The sequence below is a fragment of the Platichthys flesus genome, chromosome 1 (genome assembly GCF_949316205.1).
Source record: "Platichthys flesus chromosome 1, fPlaFle2.1, whole genome shotgun sequence".
In the NCBI taxonomy this organism is placed as follows: Eukaryota; Metazoa; Chordata; class Actinopteri; order Pleuronectiformes; family Pleuronectidae; genus Platichthys; species Platichthys flesus.
In genome coordinates, this window is record NC_084945.1 from 7,192,952 (window position 1) to 7,209,675 (window position 16,724).

Sequence of the window (16,724 nt, forward strand, 5' to 3'; positions counted from 1 at the left end):
TTGAAGAGTGATTTAATAAAGGATGAAGAGTCAGCCGCCTGATCCCTGTTACTGACAGCTCTATAATCATCTGTCTTTGTTTGCCTTTGCTGTGTGATGTTAAATAGTCTCAGTTTTGTAAGAACCTAAGTTGACGTAATGTGTTAGCTGCGGTTTTGAAATATATGAAAATCAGCTTTAAGGTTTTATCTTCAAGACATTTCTCCTTTTACTTCAAACCGCACTCATCATGTCCATCAACCTCAAATACAGACTCTGACTCCAGGAGCTGTGTGTTTCAGTCCATTTCCTCCACATGCAGAGGAGTGACTGGTGTTTATTAATAGTCCTGGTTTGAGGGAACGGTTACTGTACTTACATAAGAGCACAACTGTGTAGCCCACCGTGCCAGGTTTGGACTTTTGCTTTGAATCGAATCCTTCTGGTGCGTTTTTTCATCAGTCAGGACACAAACCTGCTGTTCTGGTTCTCTGGATCCTCACAGAGTGGAAACACTGGAGTCACACCCGGGCTTCTCTCTGACAGCAGCTCACCACAGCTCCTCTGGCACAGGAAGCTCAGAGAGCGATGGAGTCATACTCATTACATCATCTCTCAGGCATGTGCAAGCAGTCTCCAGAAACTGGATCTGATTAAAGGCTGCGTGTAGGTCCACCAGCTCGAGTGCCTCCCAAACCAACATGTCCGTCTGGAGGTCATTACAAATACTGTCGCAGCTTAAGATCTGACCGCAGCCTGTTTTCAATCTGGTAGTTACACACACCGGTTTAGACTGTTTTTTGTTTTTTTTTCACTTATAGCAGCACAGCCCTATGGATCCTGACTGAAATATCTGCTGCAGGCGTTCATGTTCCCCAGAGGAGGAACCCTGACATTTCCCTCCAACACTCCTGTTTTCAGGGACATTTTTCTCTCTCATCAGGTTTTAATTAGGTCTCCCCAGGTCTGGGCAGGGCTGTGCTCCAAGTTAGAACATTCCCCAGAGCACGAAACCTTCTGACTTTCTGGAGTCCGACCCTGTCAGGCAGAACGAGGTCTGCAGCTCTCAACTTATAGAACATGCCAAGATTTACACAAACACAAACGCCAACGGCTCAACCTTTAAATCTAGAATAGATCTACATCATCCCTGAGGCTGTGAACGTCTTTGCACAAGGAGATCTGGTGATGAGATTGTATCTCAATGTGGAACAAGCTTTTCTCTTTTCTATTTTTAGTACTTTATCTTTATACCTCTCTCTGTTTATTATTCTGTTCCCCTCTTTTAGTGTCTTATTTGATCTTTTCACATCTCTTATCATTTTATTTTTATCTTTTTCACATCAACTTTAATATTCCACCTTTATCTTGTAACTCTAAGTGTCTTGAGTGCTCATTTCAAATTTAATGAGCATTCCCTCACTTCATGTTAATATAATTTTATTAATCTTAATCTGTGTGTGGATGGGAATTGCATTGCTGTGGTGGCTTTTATTCTGTAAAGCACTGCGAGTTAGATTTCTTTGCTTCAAAAGGGCATGTTAAACAAATAAATAGATTGAATGGAAATTGAAGAGGAAATAGGATCTATAATCAATGTCTACTAATACATTTTAGAACAATTTAAAGAAAAACAAAAAGGAGGCACGGAGTATGTAAAAACATTTATTGTTGAGGATGTCTTATATTCAGCAGTGCATTTCACCAGTCTTGTGGTTTTAGAATATTACATTTTCCATATGTTGACTCTACACCTGAATCTTGATTTAAAAGGTACAAAAGAAATCGCAGCAGTGAGTAGATTTACGTGGTCCACACATAAAAGTGTGTGTGTGCGAATTTGAGATGGCAATTTTTGTTTTATTAATGTACAGAATTAATATAGAATCACAGATTATTATTAACAAGCCCAAGCAAAGAAGCAGTTCATCCACCAGCAGAGCACAGTCATGTAAAAACAAGGAGGTTGGAAATACAAGCAGATATGATGTTGGAGGAAGAACACAGATATAAAACACATAGAACTGGTGTGCCAGGAATGTGAATTTGCTTGGTCGATAGAAACGTGTTGTTCGTGTGTGTGATGACGTCAAGCAGGAGTATTGTTCCTGTTACACATAAACAGTATATACAAGCTTCAAGTAGATTCTGCGTTGGTCCTGTTCTCCTCATCTCGAGCAGGCGAGTGTGCGTTCAGTGTAAGGCACACGGCACGTTGCCATCATCACTGTTACGTAATGTACGACATGCTACTGCTCAGACGCTGCTGAAAGCTGAAGTGTTGGTTGTGAGGGAGGAAGCAGATTTCAGATCTGTACAGGGGGGGGGGTGTCGATCACAGAGACGTTTTCACAAGCCGTTGCATGCCGGGACGTAAAATGAAAAAGGGATTTCACACAAACTGGGAGCAGACTCGTACTCGCATCTCAGAGAACCACTTGCCGAATTCTCCTTTTCAATAAATGGCCCATGTGAAGGATTGTAATGACACCGTCAAATTAAAAGGCAAATTTATTGTTTTAAAACTCTTTCCAAGATCTTAACTGTGAAGAAGCCGACAAAAATCAAAACCGAAACCAATAACCTTCCAGTCTGATATTGATACTTTAAGCACTGCACGTGTTTGTCTTTGGTTTGGCTGAGTTTAAATGATACTCAGGCTGTTGAGCAGAGTAAATATCCTGTTATATTTATAGTAAAATCCCAGTTTTTACTTGATTTGAAAAACCAAACCCTCCTTATAATTTCCTGTTCAGAGATATCAGGGGTCAGAGCAACCGACATCAGAATTAGAACCGTATCAAAACAAGAATGTTAGTGTGGAAAAAACGCTGATACAGTGGTTTTATATTGAAGTGTGTGTGTGTTTGTGGGGGGGGGGGGTCGACAGTATAACGTGTTTTTACAGACTTTCGAATCGCACATCCTCTCTTCGGCCGACTACAGCGTAACGCCAGCACCAACTAAGAACGTTCTTTTCCTCTCACACACACAAACTATTACACACACCGGCCCATCAGTCCCGCAGACTTTACAAGGCAATTAAAAAAAACAGCCTCAGAACATTGGTCACGTGACGTACGGCAGCGATCTGATCATTACTGCACCATGCTGCAGCTGCTGGTTGTGTTATGGTGACCGACAGAACAACAGGTTAGTCATCGACGTTCTAATGTCAAATTCTGCTCCAGTGGAATCTTAACATCCAATAGCAAACTATCACGGAAGAGGATACGGGGGTTAGTTGTTGTTTTATAGATATTACTGTTGTTTCAGGTACTTGTTCATGTTTCTTCCACATGATTATAGCATTGTATAAAAGGAAAGGAGATAGTAAAAAGTCTGGACAGAACATATAAAGGTTCAGAAAGAAAAACAAAAGGAGCAGCTGAAATGAAATGACTAAAAACTACTCAGATTTACACCTTCAATGACAAACATAACAATAAACAACAGTATGAACAAGCATATAGGAGAGGAGGCAATTCCAGTTATTTCCCTTCTTCTCAGACGTATGTTCTGGTTGCGCGCGCCTTGCCCCACAGTTTGGCACAAGACTTAAGTTTCCACACAGTGAGATGAGACCAGGGCATTGGCTGAAATTATTCCACGTGGTGAGATGAAAAAACGCGATTGGCTGGGAGTCGGGTCCGGCTCCGCTCCTACAGGTCCGCTTCCACTCGCTTCTTACGAACTAGACGAGATGAGTAAAAGAGAAAAAAAGCATAAATTTCACCTAAAATCAATCAACAAAAAAAAATAAGACAAGAATGAACAACTGCAAACATGCAACACGACCATCGACCTCCACGGGCCTGTTAGTATGATCATGAAAACACTGAGTGAGTCATTTCGAGCTGTGTGTTCAGAGATTACATCAGTTTCGACAGCGTGTGTCGGCATGTACAGAAAAAACAACACGTGGGAAGCCGTCACTCTTCAAGCTGTGAGATCACACCGTGTCATCTCCGTTGTGTTAATGCAGTGAACGCTCCATTCAAACAGCTGTGAAAGAAAGCATTGTTATCGTCCACACACTCTGTGACCACACCCATGCACCAGACCTGTGCTACCGCAGCTCGGACAGGAGGAGGAGCTAAAAGAGAGCAGAGGTCGTCACTGTGGATTGGAACTACCAGTGGGGATGACTGACAGGTTTCAGATGGGTACAATGATGTATCAACACGATTTGTCATAACGCACTCTTCCACCTAAAAGCCTTGTTCACAACTGGTATGAACATCCGTCCTGAGAGATCCCATCAGAAGGGGACAGCTCCAGGTTTGTTTATACCTTGAACTAAAATGTGTTGTGAATCAGTCTCCTGTGACAACTTGTGATTGGATTTCACCTCCACGCTCTATATGCAAATAAAGACGTACAACATTTACGCTCATGAAGACTTACTAATTTTGTTTTTCCCCCGTCTGAGTTTACAAATGTGATACTGCGTTTAGTTGGGCTGTGTCGGTCTGTGTGTGTGTGTGTGTGTGTGTGTGTGTGTGTGTGTCAGGAGGGGCTGAATGAATCTCATACAGCTGTGATGTGAAGAAAGATTTCTCTGGGCCAACAAACAAATCAACATGTGGGCGCTGAGAAGAGGAAGATTCCATGGGACTAATTGAGAAACCAGCAGGTCAGAGGACGTCGGCTCAGTGAGGAGTCTCAGGACACAGTCAGGATCCACTGCTTTGGGAATGGATGTCAATATCAGGTCTGAACGTGGTAATAAAGATATACCAGGTGGAAGGCAATGTGATGGGCAGCCACTGACCCAGCTTTCTCAAATTGTTCTTTGTGTGTGTGTTTGTGTGTGTGTGTGTGTGTCGTACCCAAGTCGTTGTTCTTGGTGATAGCTGCTGCGGCTCTGGACCGGGGTCCTTGCTGGGTGAAGTGGTAGCCAAACTTCACTATGCTGTTGTTCTGCTCCAACATCTTAGCTATCTCCATCTCTACAGTGGTTCCCAGCTGCTGCCTCTGAATCACACAAACAAACAGGATCCGAACGTGAGAGTCAGAACTTCACTTTGTTTCACAGCGGAGAAGAGGGAGAACCAGACCACAGGGATATGGTTTCACTTCTTTTCCACTACTTTAAACTCTCAACTGGTTCTTCTATGTTTTATTCAGGCGCTGGTTTGTGCTGGTTGGCATTTTCTTTAAACTGCACGGTGTAAAACACAAATATTCTCTGCTACTTTAGACTGCGCAAAACAACTCGTTAAAAGAATCAGACTCTGTTGTCCCCTACAGGGATCCTGGAAGATTGGAAGCAATGTAAAAACAAAGTGAACAAGGAGAAATAAAGAGCAAGTTCTTTCGTGCAGGAGATCCTGCTGTGCTCAGGGAAAATGCCCCAAACCATCTGGTACCTGGTTGTCTATCTTGATCTCTATAATTGCTTCGTTGTCCCGCAGAGCGTCAACCAAAGCCTGCACCCCGACCCCGGTGATGAAGTTGGACTCCAAGTTCAAACTTCGCAACGTTTTGTTCTCCCGCAGCATCTCACTGAACGCCTGGGACAAGGAGGAGACAACAGAGCACAGGTGTAAATAAGGAGTTGTGCCATTAAAAGCCATTTAAAGCCGGCGTGCCACACCACTCTCACCACAGCAATTGGGTCGTTACTCCGTGTTGCTGCCAGGCTGAACTTCTTGACGTGGGTGTTCCTCTCCATGGCTTTGGCCAAGTCCTTCAGCGTGGGAATGGGAATGTTCTGAAAGGCCAACAAAGAAACACCACCATTAGTCACAGGTAGATGAGTAAAACACACTGTGAGAACGTGTGCCTGTGTCTGTGTTGTGTGTGTGTGTTGTGTGCGTGTGTGTGTGTGTACCTTAATGTTGTTGAGGTTGACCTCCGTGAGGGAGCTGTCGTTGCTCTTTATCCTCTGCAGGGTGTCGTCTACGTTGGTGGGATTGGGAGGCTCATCGAACACTGGGATCATCTTCTCACCTTTGACCACATCTGGAAGAGACACAGGGGTCAAAAATCTATCCTTTTTGGCACTTTTGAATTAACAAGAGTTCAATTCAATGAGTGTACTTACTGTTGTAACCCCCTTTGCCACTGGTCCCATCGTATGTCTGATTACTGGTTACCAGCGTGTGAACACCCAGGATCGCTGCAGACAAGAGCAAAGCCACAGACTCAGTAGCTGCAGTGATAATCAAGAGTTTCTACATAGGTCAAAGCAGACGGGGGGGGGGGAGGGGTATTTTGGTCAGTGAGCCCTTTTATTCTGCCACACATGGTGAAGGATGTAGCCGTGGGAAAGAGAGAGAGAAAGAAGCTTGTGTTTTAAAGTCTCTACAGAGCCCGGACTCAGGCAGACTGAACTCGACTGCAACACAAAGAGACCCTCATACAGAGTTATGTTTCTAAACCCTTTTTATCAAAGACTTCTTTACCGAAGGTGTGAGTTCATTCATTCTTACCTGCTAGATCACACAGTTCTGTGTCTGTGGCGCTGGACAGGGCTTCCTCCAATTCTGGATCCAGGGTTGTGATATCTTCCTGACGCGTTTCTATAGGTCTCTGCTTCGGAACAAATGCTTTACCTGCAGAGGGAGGAGAGGAAAATTTAACTCAAATCATAAACTCACTGGAGACGATTCAGGCCTCACAAAATAAGCAGGCAATGAATAACGTTTTCATCATCGCAGACGGAGGAATCAGGTCCATGCAGGCCCAAGTACATTTTATGAGATGTTACACAACCGCTCCCATTTCTATAAAACGTTCCAAAGCCTCACTTAATGCTGCTTGTTATTCTTCTACAACCATTCCCCTCTCCTCGTAACGGCCATAAGACGGCATGACAACCAAGTGCTCCATGCTTCATGGTTAATACACTTACATAGGTGTAACACCAAGATCAAGCTTGATTCTCTAGTTTCAACACATTTGACCTTGTTGTCTCTCTGACTTGACATTTTTGTCAGTGTCTTTCTTCATGTGCGGTTCCTGTTTTCATTCGGAGATATTTGTATTTCTGCTTCTTCGGTTTTGCATCTGCGCGCGTTACAAAATTCATCCACGCGCCCACTCACTCTCAGTGAATCCTGCAGAGCGTCTCCTTCTGTGTTCTCACATGGGCTCACTCTGATATTATCCAGAGTTTTTACCAGGGAGCAGGCAGGAAAAAACTAGGGAGAAAGTCCAGAGCCTAAAACTCAGTCAGTTGCACTCTCACATAAAGTTCCTATGTGAAGTTGCGAATGTCAGGATTTAATCCCTCGCTCAGTACACGTCTGGAAGCAACTTGTGTTTATTTGCTCAAATCCAGTTTTCTGCTTTCTTGCAATGCAAATGGAATGAGAGCAGATTGCACTTTACGATGTTAAGTAATTACACTCTGAATGAATGCTGTTAAAAGTCATGTAAAATTTACTGGAATTTTTTTGTTTAGGTCAGCGTACACTTTCTAACACAGAGGTAACGTGTCAACAGAAATGTGCTGTGTAAATAAAAGTGGGCCTCCTGCTACTTTGCACGACCTTCCTCAACCACCAGTGCTCCAGACCAGCAGAGCCCAGTCCGCCAATGTTGGACTACTGTGGCATTGCCATGGTTTCCGATCTGGGCGAAGAAACGGAAAGAGTGAAGGAAGTCACAGAAAACAATGACGTTAATCTAATCTCAACTGCACTGCCGGGGCAACAAACACATGCATGGCACAGAGAGACCATCCAGCCGCTCTGTGCGCCTGTCTCCTTAAAACAAAAACACCACAAGATCAGGACCTCCCTCTCTCGTCAAACTGCTCATACTGGTCCCCAGTGGGGGCTCTGGCACTTCCTGAACGCCAGCAAACAGTAAATACAGTCATCAAGCAGCATCTGGGCCAGTCCCAGTGGAGCGACATTTAGCCCCGCGGAAGAAGGAAAGACAGAGAGAGGCGCCCAACGTCTTGTTGACTGAATGACCCCACGGGAGCATTTATTGTGGACTAAATGGGGAAAACACATTGAGATACAACATTGTATCATGTGTGGAAAAAACAGGGACTGCATCAGGGACTGTGTCAATGGAGGAGCTGGAAGGACTTGGAGTATAAGACCGACGGATTTACTAAATACTGGTGTTGAAGGGTTTTCAATTGACACTTGTGATGAAAGCATTGGTTTCAGACATTTCTAATGTCGAGGCCTGGAAACATCTACAACAAATTCAGCCAAGCGGAGAATCCAGAAAAATCACACAGGCTGTAAACAAGAAGTTAATCCAGATTAAAATACGTGGAGGTATGATCAAAATTGAGCACACTCAAATAATAATCCAATTGCACAGGATTACTGTCAACATACCGCTACAGTAAATAAAATGGGTCAGTGGAGCTACAAGAGATTTTCCACAGCTCACAGTGATGCCTTCAAATGCTTTGTGTGACCTGAAGTCCAAGATCCAAAGACAGTCATTTTATTAACACTATTGAACATGCTACCAATAAAAAGCACACATCTCACAACACAGCAGGAATACACAACATCTATGGACATCCAGACAAACCCTCATAATGTGAAGCATGTGGACAAAAGCCAAGGATGAATAGAAGCTGTGAACAATAAGAAAGATGTTTAGTAAAAGAGTAATAATAGGTAACCTGATGTAATAAAATACAAGTGGTTGTAGTCAGGCTGTTTTCCTCTGATATTTATGTGTGTTGTTCAGAGGAGAGACTCACACACCCATGACAACATTATTCATCAGCAGGGGGTGAGTATAACAAGGGGAAGAGAATCAGCCACATTCCAGAGAACCAGCAGAGTGATTTGAGTTTTCCATGTAGTCATGGGGTACGTACACACACACATACACACTCACTCATGGGGGGAGCATAATTTCTAACAGGCTGGGTTGGGTCATAGTGAAGATGTCAGCTCCATTTCCTCTCCAGCATGGGAGTTCTGTTTGGAAAATGATTTCTTCTCAGTTAAGTTTTTCCGTCATGCTTTCAAATCTTGGATCTCCTTTTCCTGTTTTCTAGACAGTTACTGTCACGAGTGTCTGAATACAAAGGAGGACTCTGTAGCTGCTATCAGACGTGCATTGGACTCTGGAGTGTCTCCGCATTTTCTCCGGAGGAGGTGAACGTGTAAACACAAATGTGTTGAACGTGTGATAACCAGCACAGATAAAACACAAAGTCCAAGTCAAAAAATAGCCAATCCTAACGTTGCCTCCTCCTTGGACTCTTCCTACCTCCTTTACCCTGGTACAAACACACCTCCCCCACTCTGCTGTATGTTGCATAAGAGCAGACATGCATTAAAAATACATGCAACAACAGCAGAACGGTAATTAGGACTGTGTGTCTGTGCTGCTGATGAAGACTCAGACACACTTTGGTCCTTCATCCCCTGAGAAATATGGCCCTAACACGAGAGAGCACTATGGCTGAAGGATACACAGAGGAAATCAGGCTGCGATTTGGACATTTTCTCAATTTTAAAAGAATGCTTGACTTTTCTAATGATCAATGTCCGACACACACGTCGTGGAATCCACGATATTAAGGGGCTAAAACCCAACTCCTGTAACTATTGATGCTGAAATGAGAAGGTATGATATCGTGAACAGCTGAAGAAAAACCACGGCTCACCTTTTCTCTCTCCTGTGAAGGGAATTATATCGTCTCTGTCCTGGTACTCGATGGCTTCCTTCTCCAGGTGTTTGAGCAGACGGTCCCGGTCGAACGTTCCTGTTGCGTTCTTGGACGTATGGTCCTTCTGACGTAAACCCGCTGGGAGAAGAGCATTCTGGGGGAGTGGGGGAGGGGACAAGGAGACACATTAGACCTGTCGACTGATGAAGACTACTGTACACTATAGAAATTAAGTCTTAACTCCATCAACTGGTACATTATGAATTGTGTTTGGTCTGTCTGCTTTCGGGGGAAAATATATACATTTAATCAGTTATTTGAAAGACAAGGGATAGAATTTCAATTTGTGGCAACACAAGTTTCCCTTGGAAGATACTTTCACCTCTGTGATATCAGAGGTAGTTCAGCCAGCAAAAGTAAAAGAAACTGTCTGAAAACGATTTATTTGAAATGTTCATAACTTCAGATATGACTGAACACAAATACCAGTATTTACTCTCAGATATATAAGCAGATCTGCGAGCTTGAGTTTCACATGGAAAATGGACAGAAATTACAGGTTCATCAACATACTATGAACTAGTTTATCTTGATGCATCTCGAACACGACCTATTATCAGCCATTAGTTCCACGCGACTGAAACTCTGGGGGAGGTGAGAATGGATGTGTGGATACTTGGGAAAAGGCTTCTTGCCCCTATTCAAACCAAACTGCATCTTTTTTATGAGCACACATTTGTACTTTGTCTACATAATAAGATCCAGAAATGAATATGTTCCCAATGTTTCCTGTGGGCTGTGTGTGGAGGGGGATTTCTCCCTCTCTCGGTTTAGATGGAATTTCAATAAAACATCCAGGGGCCTGGGAGGGATTATACTTACTAATGCTTATTCATTCTACTCTAAAACTCCACTCACAAATAAACACAAAAACACTTGGCAGCCTGTTGACAGAGAGGCTGCAGCCCAGACTCTCCTTTAAATGTCCCAACCATAGAGGCTTGAGACTAGAGGGAGTGGTTGGATTGCAGAGGAAAAATCCACCCATTTCAATGCATCTCCAGGGAATGTAAATGTAATGATGTGGCAATCATATATTTTCTGGTGGGTTCACTTTTCCTTTATGTGGTTAAGCCATACCAGTCTCTGTGAGTCACACCAGATTTGCAGCCCTGTCAAGAGGCATACACTTGTAAAACTAGGTGTAATTTGTTATTAATGTTCTGTCTAAGATAGAAGTTTTGTTTGAGAAAGTTAATTATGGCTGTGAAGATGTTTTAAGCATTTGCGTGTATGAAGCACAAAGTCCATCATTTTCAAATTGTTCATTCCACAGGAAAACCCTCCCACGGAGGAGCCCTGGAGCTCCTCCAGCCCTCACTGAACCCTGACCTCAGGATCCATCTCCTCGAGGGCAGACTCCAGCTGCTTGAGCTCCTCTTCCGACAGCTTGTTGAGGATTTCATCTTCATCCAGATCCTTGTACTTTTCCAGGTCCTTCTTGTACGACAACGCCATGGTGCCGGCTATAGCTTGAAAACCAACCCTGAGCAGCAGACCGCAGCCACACTGTTCCTTCTCTGGCTCACTGCTCCCGGGACGAGTTGAGGCTACCTGTTTGAGAACACAAAAACAGAAACATATGATGGGGATTCCTTTTTACTTTGGCGGACTTAAACATTGTAATGTGGTTCCATCTTGTAAGAACATTCACATCGTTTATCACATCCATGTGAAACAATAGTTGATCACAGCTGGGCCGGATAATGAGGCCTTGCAATGATGCAACACACAGCTGGAACACAGGAAGAACTTTCTCAGGCTCAGACAAATCATATGACCGCTCCCATGAAGACCTCACTCTGTTCCTCGTAAGAAATAAGCTTCTTCCTGTAGATTGAAAGTGCATGAATATATTTTCTATCAAGGGACTCAGAATAAAGCAAAATGTGGTAAGAAACACCGGAGCTAGGATAAATATAGATCCGATATGTGAATGAGTTAAGGAGTGAGTGTGTGTCCTGTCAAACTAAACGATGAATCTTCAGTTCCGTCTCCCACGCCACAGTAAGAGCTCAAGATGACCTCTTGATCATGCACACAATTAAACTCAACGGAAACTCACACTTTACCAAATAGCTGCTAAAAAACTCTCATGTCAGGGTGAATCAATTAGGACGTAGATACAAGTACTTAATTGCAGTTGCTACCTGTAAAATGCCCTGAGCTTGGGACCATGTGATTAATTGTATTAAAATCTTGTAATGTTCATCTTTCTTTTCCCCCTTGCTGTTTTCAGACCTGAACTCCAGATAATGTCCAGACCCAACAGGTATAATCTGCAGAGTGTTCAGGGCAAGAAGTTGCGGCTGGCTGGAGAACACAGGAGGCAGGACATGATGTTTTAATTCTGCTGAGGAAAGCATGTGATTTTGTTTACAGCACATCAATACCAGCGCCAGGCGTGACCAAAAGCTTTTCAGTCTGTTGCATGTTAAAACCATCATCAACCTGCCCGTTCACTCAGGGTGAGAGAGAGAATCTCCTACTGGGTTCTCACGCAAGCTCACTCTGATATTCTCAGGAGTTTTAACTAAAGGGCTGACAGGAAAAACTCTGGACAATGTCCGGAGCAACTGACTTGGACATTCGAGTTCTCAGGATAATACCTAGAGTTCGGTACATGCCTGAAAGCAACCAATGGCTACTGGGCTTAGCAGAAAACAGCCAGCGAAGAAAATAAATCCAGAAGAAAACACTGTTGATAATCGAAAAAGCAAATCCTGATTTCAATTGTAAGTATATAAGTTTAATCCAGAATCCTGCAGCCCTACCTGCACTATACCAAACTACTACATCAACCCCACTCATTCATTTCAATTATGAAAAACAACAGCATCTAAAATCTGTGAAAACTAATAAAAATAACCCAAGTTCCAACTCTGTGTTTCAGCCAAAGATTCTTGAAACATTGAGTGCCACTTCCCTGGAGCTGCCTGAGTGATTTCTCCAACTCAGAGGAATTCCCTGACACAGTGAGAGTCCCTGGTACGGTTGAGTCCACCGTCTGCACAAACCAGCCTCTGTCCTGGGCAAATTCTCTCCCTCACTTCATCCATTAGGGCTCGACAACTACCCTCATCATCGCCTCTGAAACCACTATCACGAGAAATGCCTTCACGAGCTGGACTGAAATGCCAACACCGACGGCTTCAATAAAACCTAATGAATATAATGATCTACAATCGTAATCCCACTGTAATGTTACAAAGCTACTGGCAGATATTATGAGAGCTACCGGTGTGAGGAAGAGAAGCCACAGAAGCTGAGTGAAGCTTAGCTAAGAGGTGGGAAACAAAATGAAAATAAGTAGAACTGGTAATTTAACATTATATGTGAACGATGCTAAACAGCCTACGCATCCAAATCCTGTGAAAACCGTTGTGTGTGCTGCAAACAGAATAGCAGTCGTCTGTCCTGAGTTCATGAGCCGCACTAGGATTTGTGTCTCTTGATATCATTTCAATCCTTTGCTGGCTCGTTTCTGGAAAGAGGAATTTTTGTTCGTCTTGTACAGTCGAGATGACCCCGCCACACAAAAACATACCGCATTAATCACGAGTATAAAAGTACAGAGAGCCAGGTTTGCAGAATCTAAAAACATGTGTGATTGAGCCTCGTGTCCAGACCCAGCTCTTGTTGTTTACTTTCCCTCGCTGATGAGAGCCTATCGGTTGAGTTACCCAGACAGATTCCGAGATGAGCCGAGGGAAATGATGTGATGACTCTTCTGACAAGGATCAGGAAAACGCAGAGATGCTGGGGGCCAGGGATAAGCCTGAGACGCACACACACACACAAACACACTTATAATGCTCTTATGAAAAGATCAGCCCAAAATAACAGAGTTACCACGTTATTCCACTTTCCGCTTAACTGAATGATAATTCATCACATTTAAGACAGCAGCCACTGTTTACAATGGGCCTCAGTACTTTGGACTGTGCAGACCGAGGAGTAATGTAGCATGCAGACTTGGATAATGATGGTTATGGGTGGGCCCAGGCTGGGGTGGAGACACGAGAAGATCCATTAGTCCAATCTGATTGATTCCTTTCTCCTTCTCCCTCTTCTCTGTGTTAATCCTTCAAGACAACAACAGATGGCCTAAAGCCAATAATGCTGCAGACCTGTCTGCACTCTACACTCACCTTGAGCCTTCCTCCACTGACCTGTGCACTTAGGCCACTGTCGGGAACACGCAACAGAAACCTGACTTGTTAAAGCAAGACTAGAGGAAGTTGACCTATAGAAATAGAAAAGAAATGCTCATGTTCTGTATGTGTGCATGAGAGCAGAATTCTGATGACATGTGAGAAATTCAGTAATAAAAAGGGGGCCACATACCTCCAGATCCACAAATTATTCATAGAGAAAAACGATAAAGAAAGTGAAAACAATTCCTCCCCCTCATCTGGATCCGCACCAAAATCTAAGCGGATCTTTCCTGACCCATACCACATCCTTCTGCCAGGGTTGTGGAAATCTGTCCAGTAGTTTTTTCGTGTAATCCTGCCAAATAACCGACCGGCTGAAAACAGAACCAGCCTTTGCGTAGTTAATGAAATGTAAAATACCGTGAAGGGCAAATGCCAGGCTTTATCCTCTTTCAAATTCTATGTTGACAGGAAAACTTAAAGAAATAACTGCGTGGGGCCATTACAGACTCCGTGGCTTAATATCAAATAACCCTTAGCCACAAAAAAAAGAGGCACATATTAGGTTCAACAATGCTGACTGGAATTCTTGCACTCGATATCCCGGTCGCCTGGACTGCTCCAGATCTCAGTGGCAGCATGAGGGATGAGCCTCACATTGCAGCAGTGGGATGAACAGGAAGCACTAACTGGTTATTACATTAAAATACAGCACCACCCCAGCAAGGCACAAAAAGACTATAGTTAGAATGACCCAGCTCTAATACCGCTGGGATAGGAGTCTGCACTTCCTCCTCCCACCTACTCTCCTCTGACTGTATTATCCAACTTTTCTGTCTCTCCACTATGTTGTTACTCATTTCATCTCTGTTCTTCTTCTGGACATCCTCCTACGGTTTCTGTAAGAATGAATAAATGATGGAGCACACATGGAAACAGGAGGACAGACAGTAACAGAGGGTCTGATAACACTGTTTAGGAGAGTATGTAACTGCAATACACAAAAGTAGTGCAAACAAAAAAATAATGCAAGTTTTAAAGAGAATCACATAAGTCTATATAGAAGCAGTTAATTCAAGTTCTATACATTTGGTTGCATTTGTGTTTTCTCATTATTCACAGCTATTTATAATAAAGAAATATGTCACCCTCAGATCAGTGATATTTCACTCCCTAATATCTCTATCAGTCCCTAAATCTACAATATGGATAATATGTGTAAAGCAAACCACATTCTTCCCTCTCGTACAGATCTGAAGGGCCAGACAGGATGTGTGGCGTTTCTCAAACAAACAAGAGACACACACCCCATTATCATGTAATGAGAACAAACTGCAGGGAGTGTCCCGCATCGCAGCTCGGCAAGGACCTGCAAGTGCTACAGGATGAATAATACAGGTTTAAAAGGAAGATCACCCCGCTTCACACCCCTTAGTAAACACATATCACAGTCACTATTCACTCCTGTGGCTGCACGACACACAAAAGGGGCGAAACCCAACACTCACAGGCCGGTTTCACTCTCAAGTGAAAGGTATGCAGGTGAAACGAGTCTGTTGATCTGCGCCACTGCACTGCAGGGGTTGCCAACGTGCACCATCACCAGAAGGATGCAGTGTCAGCAGGCACCACGACATTCCTCCCTGCTGCATTACCTGCTACACAGCTTCACCAGTGCCACCAGTGCCACCTGCCTCGCCCCCCAACCCAGGGTTACACAGGGAAAACCACACTTCCTCGTGCAGACGTCTTCTCTGAGACCTGGACCACACCCTTCATTCAACACTGAGCCCTGCTGGACACACTACAACACACAACCCCTTCTCATCACCCCTCACACAAATTCTCCTGTCAGTAGACTGAGTCACTGACCCCCCACACAGGTAGATCTGCTGCTGAAGCCACAACAACATACTCCATGAAAACACTGGAATCTAATATACATGTCAAAACCATCACAGATGCTGGGATCACTGGCGGAGACTTGGTGTTGACATCAAATCCCAGTATGAATCCATGGGTGCTGAAAGTTAGTGATGCTAACGTGGCTGCCTCACCCACTTCTCGTTGAAACGCAACGTCAACGGCAGCTAACATGTTCTTGACATGTTGATCGCGACCTCGCTGGTCGTTAGCGTGTTCGATCCCAACGAGCATCACTCAGTGAAAAGTCCCCACGTGTTATCGGAGGAGTTGTGGCCGCAGAGAGGAGCGGTGCGTCGGACGCGAACTTTGGCAACTTGGCTTCTTCTCTACATTTTGTCGGGTACAGCGGAGCAGCCCCGACTGGAGGATGCTAGCTGCTAACCGCGCTAGCATCTGCAGTTGAGTCAAGTTGTTAACAGTTTAGCTCCAGCGGCCACAACACACAGGGGTGTCAGTACAGTAAACAGTGAGGTTAGCTCGCTGAGAGATTTAGGAAACACCAGAGGCGTCCATGGTCTTACCTGAGACTGAAGGAACCGAGCTGGCGAGTGTTGAAACGCGAGCTGAGCTCCAGTGAAAGCGATTTCTGTCTGAGCCCAGGGCGGTGACACCGGAAGAGAGCAGTGGAGACTGACGTGTCCAACAGCCAATCGGCAGCGAGAGTGTTTGGCCCGCCTTCTTTATCTATGAGAACCAATCAGATGAGATGCGATGAATACAATAAAATGTATTAAAGATGTATTAATTATTTATTAAATTATTTATTATTGTTTAAAAAACATTTTAAAACACATTTGAAGATGCCCAAATAAAGTATTTGATTATATTTTAAAAAGAAAGGAAAAAGCTGGATCTTAATTTCTATCCACAACATCCTGTCTATTTACCTTAGGTTATTTTTCATGACGTATTTTTGCACCTCTCAATCCATTTTAGCAATATTCCAGTTTGCACTACTCAAATCCTATCCACCATGTGCCTTTTCACTGCATACT

At 43.8% G+C, this 16,724-nt stretch overlaps 1 protein-coding gene across 1 annotated transcript; it reads right to left on the reverse strand.

The window, feature by feature from the left end:
* Window positions 1–1,630: 1,630 nt before the first annotated feature.
* tmod2 (tropomodulin 2) lies at window positions 1,631–16,330 on the reverse strand. Its single transcript, XM_062409587.1, has 10 exons — window positions 16,251–16,330; window positions 10,979–11,200; window positions 9,584–9,740; window positions 6,417–6,539; window positions 6,029–6,103; window positions 5,816–5,946; window positions 5,588–5,695; window positions 5,352–5,495; window positions 4,812–4,956; window positions 1,631–3,673 (listed from the first exon to the last, which is right to left on the reverse strand). The coding sequence occupies exons 2-10, from the start codon at window positions 11,102–11,104 to the stop codon at window positions 3,642–3,644; spliced, it is 1,041 nt and encodes a 346-aa protein (XP_062265571.1). The 5' UTR covers window positions 11,105–11,200; window positions 16,251–16,330; the 3' UTR covers window positions 1,631–3,641.
* Window positions 16,331–16,724: the final 394 nt, after the last annotated feature.

Excerpts from the sequence above, each read along its gene's own strand:
- tmod2 (XM_062409587.1), bottom strand. The coding sequence starts at position 11,104 with ATGGCGTTGTCGTACAAGAAGGACCTGGAAAAGTACAAGGATCTGGAT. Across the intron at positions 9,741-10,978 it reads TCGAGGAGATGGATCCTGAG|AATGCTCTTCTCCCAGCGGG; the intron begins GTCAGGGTTCAG and ends CCACTCCCCCAG. Across the intron at positions 6,540-9,583 it reads CTTCACAGGAGAGAGAAAAG|GTAAAGCATTTGTTCCGAAG; the intron begins GTGAGCCGTGGT and ends CTCCCTCTGCAG.